Source organism: Ctenopharyngodon idella, chromosome 18 (assembly GCF_019924925.1).
Source record: "Ctenopharyngodon idella isolate HZGC_01 chromosome 18, HZGC01, whole genome shotgun sequence".
Lineage (NCBI taxonomy): Eukaryota > Metazoa > Chordata > Actinopteri > Cypriniformes > Xenocyprididae > Ctenopharyngodon > Ctenopharyngodon idella.
Window position 1 is genome coordinate 7,251,724 of NC_067237.1, and position 14,139 is coordinate 7,265,862.

The window sequence follows — 14,139 nt, forward strand, 5'->3', positions numbered from 1 at the left end:
CACTGTGGCATTTTACAGTGTATCAGTTATCTAGTTACTCTTCATGTCAAGTCTTTCCTGTGACAGCAGTAAATCCATGTATGATGTAGAATGTACACATTAAAAAATGCTGGGTTAAAAACAACCCAAGCTGGGTTGAAAATGGACAAACCCAGCAATTAGATTGTTTTAACCCAGCGGTTGGGTTAAATGTTTGGGCAGTTTTATTTAACTCAACTATTGTTTAAAAATTACTGTATTGCTTGCTTAAAATGAACCCAAAATATGTTTGAAATTAAAGGGATAGTTCACCCAAAAATGAAAATTTGATGTTTATCTGCTTACCCCCAGCGCATCCAAGATCTAGGTGACATTGTTTCTTCAGTAGAACACAAATGATGATTTTTAACTCCAACCGTTGCGGTCTGTCAGTCGTATAATGCATGTCAATGGGAACTCCATCTATAAGAGTAAAAAAAAACACGCACAAACAAATCCAAATTAAACCCTGCGGCTCGTGACGACACACTGATGTCCTAAGACACGAAACGATTGGTTTGTGCGAGAAACCGAAGAGTATTTATATCATTTTTCACCTCTAATACATCACTATGTCCAGCTGCCTTGAGCGCACAGGCATCCGGTGTGTGAGGTCTGAATGCACTCTGTGCTCTGATGCCGGAAGTGATCTCTCGCATGTATATGTCAATGAGTGCGAGCGATCACTTCCGGCATCAGAGCGCGTTTTTAGACCTCACCAACCGGATGCTCAAGGCAGTTGGACATAGTGGTGTATTAGAGGTAAAAAAATTATAAATACTGTTCGGTTTCTCGCACAAACTGATCGTTTCTTGTCTTAGGACATCAATGTGTCGTCACGAGCCGCAGGGTTTAATTTGGATTTGTCTGTGCGTGTTTTTTTGACTCTTATAGATGGAGTTCCCATTGACATGCATTATACGACTGACAGACCGTAACGGTTGGAGTTAAAAATCATCATTTGTGTTCTACTGAAGAAACAAAGTCACCTACATCTTGGATGCCCTGGGAGTAAGCAGATAAACATAAAATTTTCAATTTTCCTCACTATCCCTTTAACATTTATTAATAAATGTTCACCTTTTGATTTATTGTAGCCTCTAGTAATTATGTGTCTCATTTTTTATTTCCAACCTCTTTTGGGTTCATTTTAAGCCACTCATATAGTAATTTTTAAACAACAGTTGGGTTAAATAAAACTGCCCAGCATGTTGAGCAAACATTTAACCCAACCACTGGGTTAAAACAACCTAATCGCTGGGTTTGTCCATTTTCAACCCAACTTGGGTTGTTTTTAACCCAGCATTTTTTAGAGTGTAGTTAATGCTGGATCTGAGTATAGACGGACTGACACCAGGCCCATAAACACTGGGCAGGAAATCAGCTCATGCTGTGTGTACGCTCCCTTTAGTACAGTGACCCAGCAAATATGAAAGGAAGTGTTTCTGCCATTTACAAAATTACAAAAGGCACAGAGCATGCTGAATTCGCCTGGAACACCAATCTGGAGCAAATCCTGTTGCTTGAACATGTATCTGTCCCAGTACACCCTTTTTTTAAGTAGAAAATTTAAAAGTTCTGCTAAAAGTTGTAATAGCAGAATATATAACCTAACAAACAGCTACAAAGATATAATGTTCTGGCCTGTACCAGGCATTAAAATGTGGGTGGTCTGCTTACTTTGAACACTTTCCCTGAACATCACATATGTATTAAAGAAAGTTGTTTTCTGTTAATACACGCAAAAAGTATTTTGGTCAAGTATAAAATGGATTGTTACATGGCAAAACACATCTGTGAATCATTAAAGGAACCCATTATCTTCTGGTTATGCTCTATCAACAACACTTCTGAAATGCTGCCGATTACCACAGACAATAATTGTGTCCATCGTTTTGTAAAAACAAGCAAAAACATGCACAATAATGCAATTACAATGGGCTGTTGTACGCGTGATGCATAAATAAAATCATTCTGCTGGTAAAGGGAAAATTTAAACAATGTTACAGCACAAACAATGCACATTTTTGGATAATTTGATTAAGTGAATGAATTTAACAAAAATACAAGCTGCAAATTTTGGAATGAAACCCTCCAAACTGCTTTGCCACATATTGTAAAGTGCATTACTGCCCTTGTGGAAAAGAAGTGTGCTTAATTGTATTGAATGACTACTTGTGGTGTACTTTATGTTTGTATTAAGTGTTTCATGCTATGTTTCTTAACACACGTTCAAAAAGTGCACTTTGTAATAATGTAAAATTAAAAGCTTTATTGTAAAGTACATTTTAAATCATTGTTTCAATAATCTTTTCAATAATGTACTCACCCATGTCATCCAAGATGTTTATGTCTTTCTTTCTTCAGTTGAAAAGAAATTATGTTTTTTTGAGGAAAACATTCCAGGATTCTCTCTATATAGTGGACTTTACCGGGGTACAACGGGTTGAAGGTCCAAATTGCAGCTTCAGTGCAGCTTCAAAGCGCTCTACACGATCCCAGACGAGGAATAAGGGTCTTATCTAGCAAAACAATCTGTCATAAAAAAATAAAAAAATAAAAAAAAAAAAAAAATTATATACTTTTTAACCACAAATGCTCATCTTGCACTAGCTCTGCGATGTGCCACGCATTACGTAACCACGTTGAAAAGGTCATGCGTGACTTAGCGGAAGTACCGAGCAAGTGTCTACAAAGCGAACGTGCAAAGATTAAGTCAAACGCCCTTTACAAAAAAAGGTAAAACAACGATGTCGGACGTTTTTTAAATTGGGGGAGAAAATGAGATTGAGTTTTTCGCCCTACCACGGTACTTTCGTCTACGTCATGCATGACCTTTCCAACGTGATTACGTAATGCATTGCAGAGCTAGTGCAAAATGAGCATTTGTGGTTAAAAAGTATATACATTTTTATTTTTTTTCTTTAGAAAAAGACCGATCTTTTCACTAGATAAGACCCTTATTCCTCGTCTGGGATTGTGTAGAGCTGTACTGAAACTGCAATTTGGACCTTCAACCCGTTGGTAGCCGTTAAAATCCACTATATGGAGAAAAATCCTGGAATGTTTTCCTCAAAAACCATAATTTCTTTTCAACTGAAGAAAGACATAAACATCTTGGATGACATGAGGGTGAGTAAATTACCAGGAAATTTTCATTCTGAAGTGAACTAATCCTTTAAGTGGGTAAAAAAAAAAAAAACACTCAGCTAAAAAGTTCAGGTGATTGCATTTAATATCAATTTAAACTATGATACATTTTTATTTGATTGCAATTAACATGTAATGGTGTGTCCCAAAACATTATTCATTTATGTATATTGTTTTAAAGTAGGCTTCATTATTTCCATATTAAAGGATTAGTTCACTTTGAAATGAAAATTAGCCCAACCTTTACTCACCCTCAAGCCATCCTAGGTGTATATGACTTTCTCGTTTCTGATGATCAGAGAAATATTAATAAATATCCTGACGCATCCGAGCTTTATAATGGCAGTGATAGGGTTCAATGAGTATGAGCTGAACAAAGTGCTTCCATCCATATCCATCCATCATAAACGTGTGCTCCACACGGCTCCGGAGTGTTAATAAAGGCCTTCTGAAGCGAAGCGATGCGTTTGTGTGAAAAAATATCCATATTTAAACAAGTTATGAAGTCGAATATCGAGCTTCCGCCAGACCGCCTTCCGTATACAAGTTATGAAGAAAGTGTAAACTGGCGTCGCGTCAATTACACTTTTTCTGTGAATTTAATAGGGAAGGCGCATGATGTAGCGTAAGCTTTGTGAACTGCAAGAGGTTTACACTTTCTGCGTACATTGAATACGGAAGGCGGTCTGGCGGAAGCTCGATATTCGACTTCATAACTTGTTTAAATATGGATATTTTTTTACACAAACGCATCGCCTCAGAAGGCCTTTATTAACACTCTGGAGCCATGTGGAGTACACGTTTATGATGGATGGATGGATGTGGATGGAAACACTTTGTTCAGCTCATAATCACTGAACCCTATCACTGCCATTATAAAGCTCGAATACATCAGGATATTTATTAAAATATCTCTGATTGTGTTCGTCAGAAACAAGAAAGTCATATACACCTAGGACCTAGGGTGAGTAAAGCTTGGGCTAATTTTCATTTCAAAGTGAACTGAATCCTTTAAGTATTGTTTTTAAAAGTAAAGTGTACTTCTTTGTCACAAGGATGTGTACTCTATAACTCACATTTTCAGTGCATTTCTAACCAAAATAAAAGATACTGTCTAACTTTTGAACTCTGAACACTGTAGTCAAAGCGATTTGCCTGTACTACACTACCATCCATTAACCTGTCAAGGCAGATCAGTGTGGGCAGACCACTGAATTATTGAAAAATTCAAAATTCCAGTTATTCCACTTATACTGTACCACATTTACTACATGTACAATTCTCATTGTATATATTTTCTTGTCGTTGTCTCTTTTCTGTTGTAAAACTGCTTACATACTACTGTTACATCACTAATTCACCCAGCTTACAACAGCATCTTGGGCTGTTTCTAAGCAGTAAATGGAGTTAACTTTAAGTCATGTAGAAGATATCATCATGTCCATATAAAAACCATTGAGCTGATGAGATTTCCTCACTAATATAGTCAAACCAGCATGTGTCTGTGTCTTCTTAGCCACATACATGACCTATACAGGCTAAAGCCTCCATCTTTGACATTTATGTCTGACTTTCTCAAAAGTGATATGGAACTTTAATGTGGTCATTCAGTCACAGAAAATTAATCATCATTTTGAAACATTCAACCAATCAGAATCAAGCATTCAGCAGCACTGTGAAAACTGATATCTTGTGTTTTTTTTAAATGTTTGTGCTTCACATATTTGCACGTTGGAAGCGTGAGATTAGAATGTTTCCATAACCACAGTGAAGAAAAAGGAAAATAAAAAGGATACTTATTTTGTGAAGCATAACTAGAAAGGACCATGGCAGGATGACAAGGTATCATGCTGAGCAGGATCATAAAACAAGAAGACAAAACCCAAGCTGATGATGGAAGACTGAAAACGTTACATGGGATATCTACCAGCTGTTTGCGGTTTTCCTCCAGGCATAGTCCAAGAACTCCCAAGAATGATCCAAACGCCAACTGCAATCAGTAGACAGACATGAATGTAAAAAGAGAAACAAATGATGTAAAATTCTCTGGAGAACATAAGCATGACCAAACGAGCACTGAGAATCATTATCATGGTTTCAATTCATTTCAAGCTAAATGATTTATGACATTCATTCTATGGTTTTATCAAGCTTAAATGACAAGAAAATTTGAGGGGAAGTCCGAAATACACAAATATTTGCGTTCATGCGATTACATCCTTTCGTAGAACATATAATCTTCCCTCTCCTCAACATCTTGCTATTAGCTAACTGGAAGATCCAATCACTTTGCATGTAAAACTTCATGACCATCAGCTTATGAGAGCTGACATACATAAGTTATACTCATAACCCAGGTCTCCAGTAGGGTATCTGCTGGAGTTTCACAGACCATCCAAGTTCACAGATGGAAAAGAGATGTTTTGGTAACACAGTATGTGGTTTACTTCTCACTGTCAGGCTGATTTTATTATCTTCTTTTTCCTGCTGTGAACCCATTGATAATATTTGACATCGTATCAACAAGAAGCCCCTTGTTTATAATGTCTGAACAGCCTTGAGCTCACAGATGAAGTCACTAATGCAATTTATTAATGGGGAAAATGCAAGTTAGAGTATTATTAAGACCGACACTTCAAGGATTAGTTCACAAAAATGGAGAGAAATTATCTTTATGTCGTTTCAAACCCGCTTGACACAAAAGGAGAAGTTCTGAATAATTGATAGTTAGGTAAAAAGGATGCAAATGTATAATAAAAGTATAATAAGTATTTGTATATCGATTCATGGATAATCTCTGCGCGACCCCTCCAACAGATATTGTTAGTGAATTGAGGGGTATATGGCCAAAAATACTGTACAAATGGCAAAAAAAAAAAAGGTACAAATTGTGTCCTACATTGATTCAAAAAGGACATAGCATTTAATATTTATATACAAGTTGATCCTGTATTGTACAGTACGTGACAGTTGGCAACAGCTATAGTCAAAGGTGTCATAATAGGACTACAGATGTTGGACGGTGCTTGACCATTGACTGTCCTGTATGCCAGGAGCCTGTTTTGAACCTTATTCTAGCAGAAATAGAAAGCCAATGAAGCGAAGCAGAGATGCGACGTGGCGTGGGAGTACTTGGGAAAGTTGAATAGCCACTTTGTAGCATTCTGGAGAAGTTGGAAAGATTTGATTGCATATGGGAGACCAGCCAGGAGTGAGTTGTAGTAGTAAGAACAAGTCCCTGCAAATGTTCTGGTTAGCATGATTGCAAATGACAGTTCATTGTCAAGGTTCTCGGCTTTCTTTGTGGGTGAACTGGTCGAGTTGTTGATTGAAATGATAAGGTCTTAAAAAGGTTGGTTCTTGGTTCGAATGAACAATAACATGGTTGTTGGTAAATTCAGCTTTAGATGATGGGCCTGAGTACCATTTGTATAAGAATGATAGTAGAAATTTTGATAGTTGATGATGTTGCTAAGTACAGAGATAATAAAACGGGTCCGAGTACTGAACCCTGTGGAACTCCAGTGGATAGATTGGTGTGGAAATGAAATGGGTCATTTCCATGATATCTGGTTCAACTCAAAACAACAATTGACTTTCATTGTATGGACAAAAAAACACAAAGACATTTTTCAATGTTCATTGTTTGGCCATTTTCCCCATGAAGATTTCGCAACGGGTTCAAGTTTGTCACATGGATTCGCCATGTTGACCAACAAAAAGTGCTATTGACAAAAAGACAATGGACTAATGGAAATATCACTAATGTGATCACACATTGAAGCTGCTGAGTATGTGACAAAATTATAATTGTCATAATCATAAAATGTTCTTATTTGTTAAACTCAATTCTCGACGAAGAGAATCAGTTTGTTGGCCTATTATCAAAGCCCAAGAAAATTACACCAAACCCCATTACATGCATATTTGCTATTTTCCAAAAAACAATTGAATGCTATTTGTTTGATTTATAGCACTTACTGTAAAACATAATTTCTTTGGCAATGACCATAATTATATAATCTCTGAGCACAGGCTAAACCATAAAGTCAATATCTATGTGCACTTAAGGATTTTGAAAGGGCTTTTGAGACCCAAAATGATTTTATCCGAAACTTCATTTATAAATTGTATAAAACTCAGATAAAAATCAGATAAAAATCAGATAAAACTATGATACTCCTGCTATGTCAGAATGTGCTGTTTTCTCATGAAAATTTGTCTTGGAAGGTTAGGTTGGTCTCTGTCTATTTTGGCAACTTCTATTAGTTAAATAGAGTCTTGGGTTGTTGGAGGAATGACTGCTCCAACTAAAATTAGTGTTCTTCTTGACAGACGACCCTTCTTAAATGTCTACATTCTTATCAGATTATGGTTTGACTGAATGAGACATATAAGTACATTTTCATCTGACTGGATGGAATGGAATCTTCACTGAGACCAGAATAAACTCTAGTCCCCCAGTGTATGTACAAAAAGATCAAGGATGTCATTTGGTCTCATAGTTAGTCAGAAAAGAAAAAGAAAACAAATTCAAACAAAAACAAATAAATATTGCTTTATAAATATTTAAATATGTTGCATTTAGACCAAATATGAATCAAAATGTGATTACGACACTTACGATAATCCCAGACATGTATCCTGTGATGCTGACACTCTCAGTGCGTGTGCTGGTGTAGATACCCATCACAACAATGAGCAAAGACAGACTTAACATGCCTGAAACCAGCCACTGAGCCTTTCTCCTCCTCATCCTCACTGCATCTACCAGAGAGACAGTGTGATGGAGAGTTAAATGAAAGAGAATTTAGGAGTTAACTCATCTTATGAATGATTGCAAATCAACAACATAGACACAGTTTAAATTTGCTTAAATACAAGTTTCCCATCTTGACTGACAAACTCAGTTGACATAAATCATTTTCCACCCCACAGGGGAAAATTCTTGGACATTTCTTGTTGGCTTCATATATTTATGTACTGCCAACTGCCAACTCACTTTGGTTGCTAAATGATCGTCTCCACTATGTAAAACTGTTTTGAAATTATTAAACGATTTAAATGATTTCAGTGAGAATTATGACATTTGCAAATTTTTTAATCTCAACCTTTGAGCATTTGGTTATTCTACAATCATCCTAAATGTCAATGTTTATATCAAAATATGTCAATATAGTTTATAGTAGATCATATGTCAAATTAAAGCATTACAAAAACATTTTTTTTTTTTCAAATTAGGTCTCACTTTATCTAATTTATTAAATACAGCCTTGTTAGATGCTTGTTTATAATCATATCCACTGATGATGTCAGACAAATGAAAACATTTTCAGAAAGACAAAGACATTTGAGACAATTATTAATGACAGGAACATTTGAGTGTCTACTGATTTTTACAATCGTGAAAATAATTCCACTTTACCTGGTCTCACTTACTTTACCTGAGCTGAAGCCAATCAAATGTCAAGATTATCAAATGTAAGGATTAAGTAATAATCTATTGAACTTTACAATAGGCTAAATGATAAAATAGCCTACTTTCCGGGGGAAAAAACACAGATTTTATTAGCATATAAAAATGAGTTAACGCAGACCATTCTATTTCTTTTATATAATAATATTTTAAATAAAAAATACTGTCTAATTGTTTTTTCTTACGCAGAATTTACTATATTTTTGAAATCTCATTCAAACCCTACACTTACCCTGCAGCAGTGTGTGGAGGAGCGGTGTCGCGCAGGGTCGTTTCCTGTGAGTTAGTCATTTCTCCTCATTAACGTTTATAATCCACACGATCTCACTCACTGGGATAAATCCGGACTGTGCTCGCCACCGCGACTGCTCGAGCTTTTATACACGTGCCCGCGCCCTCCGGGGAATTCAAGGTCGTAAAATTAGAGCCTGAACGAAGTGGACAATTTCAACTGAAACTCGTCTAACCTGGTAGTGTTACGTTATATTATTATTATTATAATTTTGTTTTTTTATTAGAACTTCTATTTGACTTTATGGTTTCTTTGAAAATTCTACAGAAAGTGTAGAATTTTTCAGAATAAAGAGATTACTTGCTTATCACTTATCTAAAATCACACTATTTTAGATACGTTGCCACATTGGAATCTGCCATTATTAATCAGGCGTTTCTGGCATATTCAACAGTAAAATAATTATAAAGCAATTATAACACAATACATGAGAAAGCGAGAAAAAAAAACATCATAGAGTTGTATTGGCTATAGAAAGGATTTTTACTACATTTTATTTATTTATTTATTATTATTACTACAAGTAAAATTTAAAGATCATATAGCAATATGAGTCACACTAGATGGGCAGCTGATCACATGTGATAGCCTACATTTCAATAGATTTAATCAGTGAATACTTTCCAGCTTTTCAAATGTAAAGTGCTGTTGGGAAACTCAGCACTGTACTGTTATATTACTTATTGTATCTAATTCCATTTTAATCCACAAAATCCACCAGGGGCGGTTTCTTCATTAGGGCAACGCACCACCAAAGTGAGAAAGGGACGGATTTTTTTTTTTCAACCACAGTGTTATGCTAGCTGTCACTGCTAGGCTGTTTTGTTCTACCTCTGGATATAGGCTATAGTCCAATCAGCGTCAATCACGTTCTGTGGAGTACCGCATCTTTTTGGGCTATTTCACTCTGGCCGAGATTTGCCCCGAGTGCTTCCATTCAAAAAACTTTTTTTTCGAACTGCAGGCACTGCAATGCATTCTCTATGGGTTCCGGGAGGGCTAGCACTAACGTGCTTTCGTCATCATACGTAACCTTAACTTGTGCAGCGATTGGTGGAAACGTCTCTATTTATAATCTTTAAGCTAAAGTGACATCCAATAATTTCCTCAGTGCATAACTTACATTTCACAGACATTTTCTCCATCTGTAAATGTTAGAAAGTCGAGAAAATATTTCCATTTTGCTGTCCAGGAGACAGGAGTGGAAGCACAAACTTCCGTGAACGCCGTGCGCATGCGCGCCAAACAGACGGAGCGCAATAAAGCTGACTAAAATATACATTTAGCTAAAATATTTGTTGTTGATTATTTGTTTTTGTTTGCGAACATAAATGTGTCATATGTAGAATTTCGAACCTACACCTAAGTGTATTTTTATGATAGCAGTAACTGTAAAGTGATTATTTTAGGGTAATCAATTGACTAAAAATTAGTCTGTGCTTTTTTATTTTCAGTTTTAGTTTAGTGAATGTAACTTCTGCTTTAAAAAACATTATTTTGTTTTTAGATTGTAGTGTCACAATGTTAGAGTGTAGGCCTCATGTAATTTGACCCCTTTTTTTGCGCATAATATAACAGACTACATGGTTACATTCATTCATTCAGTGTGTTTTCATAGCCTTCAATACGAACATTGTTTGTAGGAAAATACTGGGCAGGATATGAAATAAACCCATGTTTACATGTGCTTGCTGTTTAATAATCATTTGAAACTTAGCAAACTGACAGCTCCAGTAGTAATGAAAAGATTTATTTTGAACTCTGTCTTGGAAACTATGTATAAACCTTAATTAATTTAATAATCACTTAAAAATGAATTTATACATGTATGATATTACGCCGTAGCCACATTTGACCAGGGCGGTTTGGAAAACGGATGGATGAATGATTCAACTGTGGGCGCCATCTTCTGGCGAGATGCAGCTGAGCGTGCATCAGTTGTAGCCTACACTCGTTATTGCGGTGCATTGTCGGATTGAATGAATGCACTCGATATCGTCCACTATGGTTTCGGACACAACTACAAATGGCTGTCCCCTCAAATAGTGCCCTATTTAAGGGTATGGGGGCGATTTCGAACACAGCCTCAATTAACAATGACAGGAAACACAGACAAACAGTAACAGGAAAAACCAAACTAAAACACCATGAAACTAAACCAAAACAGAACTATACGTTACAGATACAGCCTTTTTCTAAAATAAAAATAGGTTTGAAGTTTGAAAAAAAAAAAAAAAATATATATATATATATATATATATATTCTAAATAAGTGCTATAAAACAAACAGCATGTGAGTTGTTGTATTGTTTTCTGGCCTTTCTGAATTAGTTAAGGTGTTAAGTGTGTAGCAAATGCTGTTCTAGCAGGGATTCATTTAAAAGTCACATTCCTGCCAGGCTGTAAATTATTCCTGTAGTTCAACACACTCTTAAATAGAAAGGTGGATCTAGTTAGCAGAGAAAAACGACTTTATATTGTGATAAAAGCTTAGATTCTATACACAATTAGACCTTTAAAGTCAGTCTGCTGCCTATGTTCTTTGCCAAGTAGCCTAGCATTCATTTTTGTCCTTATTTGCAATATTTTATTAATTTCTTCTGCGTAGTGCAGGGTGTTTAAACCTGACACAATGAAACATGATATATTTGATAGGTGTGAGGCTAGGTGGGTGATGTTTTTCCTCTGCCTGCAGCTAGAATCTCTGGAACTCACAGTGATGGTCAGGACTGGTCAGTGTGGGTTCACTGACATAAGACAAAAACAGCGTCTCAGATTTCACAGAGGCCAGTGACCTCTGCATGAAGCCTAACTGAGGAGAGTGAGCGAGGATGGTTATAACACCTTTTCCTTTAACATCTTACACGCATGCGTACATATATATGAAACAAGTTAAAGATGTTAAAGGAACATATACAGTGCCTATAGAAAGTCATCATACCCCTTTGAAATAGTTCCAAAAAAACCTTTTCCAGCTTTATTTACAAATTGTGCCTTACAACATCAAAGTAATGAAAGCAAAAGGCAAGTTCTGAAAATGTATAAAAAACTGAAAAACAGTCAGCACCGATAACCTAGTGGTTAGTTTGCCAACACGTGGCGCAAATGCATTCATGGCGACCCGAGTTTGATTCCCGTCTCAGTCAAGGTCCTTTGCCGATCTTGCCTCCCTCTCTCTGCCCAGTGCTTTCTTGTCTGCTTTCTACTGTCCTCTCCGAATAAAGGCACAAAAAGCCCATAAATATAATTAAAAAATACAAAATTGAAAAACTAGAATAACAGGGTTGGAAATGTATTTCTTTCACCAGGAAAATAAAATGACCAAAATCAAAATTTTTAGCCGGGGACCTCTGGTTGAGTTGACACGGAATTACTGAATTGCAGGTATTTCATATGAGATGAGGCTGAAACCCCGAAACCAGCACATCCAGTGCAAGTAAGTTTTTCACTTTTTTAGGCTTTAATCACTAAAATGTTACAGGTAAAATTCTTGCTTAAAAGATTGTAAAATATTCTGTGTGAGCTGATGTAGTAGTGCGAAATAAAATATTTAGTGCAAAACAGATATTATTTAATTAATTTAAACATGTTGCAACTTTGGACACAGTAGATCTATGAGGGTTAAACTTGGCATCTTAAAAAAAAAACAAATATTGGAAATTTGGAGTCAAGACAATAGAATTCTGGCACAGCATTCTGCATTTGTCTTTTGAGACATACACATATGCTTCAGATTTGTCAAATACAATTTTTTCTCTAAAAGCACCCACCCTAATACCATACACAGACACAAACCCGTACACTCAACTCCTAAAAACTTATCTGACTTGCAGGGGAGATGAATCCTCCCAGGCCTTAAAAGGTCAAGGGGAAAATACTAAAGTACTTGAAACACTTCACAAACAAGCACCAAAGTGCTCTATAAACATGATCTGTCTTGTTAATTTTCATTCTATTGCTCTCTCTCATTGTTTGTGTGAGATCCTCTTCAGTCCTGTGAACATCTTCCCTTCATAATCCTCTCCATAACATCTTTCATGAGGGGAGGCACTTCAGTGAACAGAAAGCAATATATTAAACCCCTCCTGCTTTAAATCCAGCTGTTAACAGCTTTGTAGGTGGGACAAATATATCAGTATCTATCTATCTATCTATCTATCTATCTATCTATCTATCTATCTGTCTGTCTGTCTGTCTATATATCTATGATATTTCTACATTCACCAGCCACTTTATTAGGTACACCTCGCTATACTGGTTTGGACCAGTTTTGCCTTTAGAACTGCCTTAATTCTTCATGGCATAGATTCAACAAGGTGCTGGAAACATTCCTCAGAGATTTTGGTCCATATTGATATTGCTGCAGATTTCTCGGCTGCGCATCCATGATGCGAATCTCCCGTTCCACCACATCCCAAAGGTGCTCTATTGGATTGAGATCTGGTGACTGTGGAGGTCACTTGAGTAGTGAACTCATTGTCGTGGTCAAGAAACCAGTTTGAGATGATTTGAGCTTTGTGACAGCGCATTATCCTGCTGGAAGTAGCCATCTGACTGAAGTCATAAATGGATGGACATGGTCAGCAACAATACTCAGGTAGGCTGTGGTGTTTAAATGCACAATTGGTACTAAGGTGGGCCAAGTGTTCCAAGAAAATATCCCCCACAACATTACACCACCAACAGCCTGACCTGTTGATAAGGCAGGATGGATCCATGCTTTCATATTGTTTATGCCAAATTCTGATCTGAATGTCACAGAAATCCAGACTCATCAGCAGGCAACTTTTTTCCAATTTTCTATTGTCCAGTTTAGTGATCCTGTGCAAATGGCTTCAGTTTCTTGTTCTTAGTTGACAGGAGTGTCACCTGGTTTGGTCTTCCGAGGCAATGTTAAATGGCTCAAAACAGCTTAGTCATGAGTGTTTGACACATATTTAGTTAATTCTATAGACCTATATGGATTCTGAATTCTCAGATCTATCTTATACAAAATCTATCTGGATTCCCAATCGGTGGTAGACTCACTGAAGGGTCTGACTCCAGAGTTCAGGCTGGGGAACAACCAGTCTAATAAAGACCTCTGGCTTCTTGTCTCCATGCAGGACACCACAAGAGCTTGGATGATCAAATTTTGCTGCACTAAAAGGTGTTAAATATGAGCACTTTTCTGTGGTTTGGAGGCCCGGAAAATACTTTTTAT

General features: G+C 36.6%; 1 protein-coding gene across 1 annotated transcript in view; it reads right to left on the minus strand.

Moving 5' to 3' along the window:
- Nucleotides 1-9,892, minus strand: part of LOC127500182 (transmembrane protein 255B) — a 33,296-nt gene extending 23,404 nt beyond the window's left edge. The window contains exons 1-4 of the mRNA XM_051871137.1: nucleotides 9,768-9,892; nucleotides 8,878-9,072; nucleotides 7,793-7,935; nucleotides 5,096-5,158 (exon numbers count right to left, since the gene is read on the minus strand). Of these exons, the coding sequence (XP_051727097.1) occupies nucleotides 5,096-5,158; nucleotides 7,793-7,935; nucleotides 8,878-8,935 (264 nt within the window). The 5' untranslated portion in view covers nucleotides 8,936-9,072; nucleotides 9,768-9,892. The remainder of the gene's footprint in view (nucleotides 1-5,095; nucleotides 5,159-7,792; nucleotides 7,936-8,877; nucleotides 9,073-9,767) is intronic.
- Nucleotides 9,893-14,139: the final 4,247 nt, after the last annotated feature.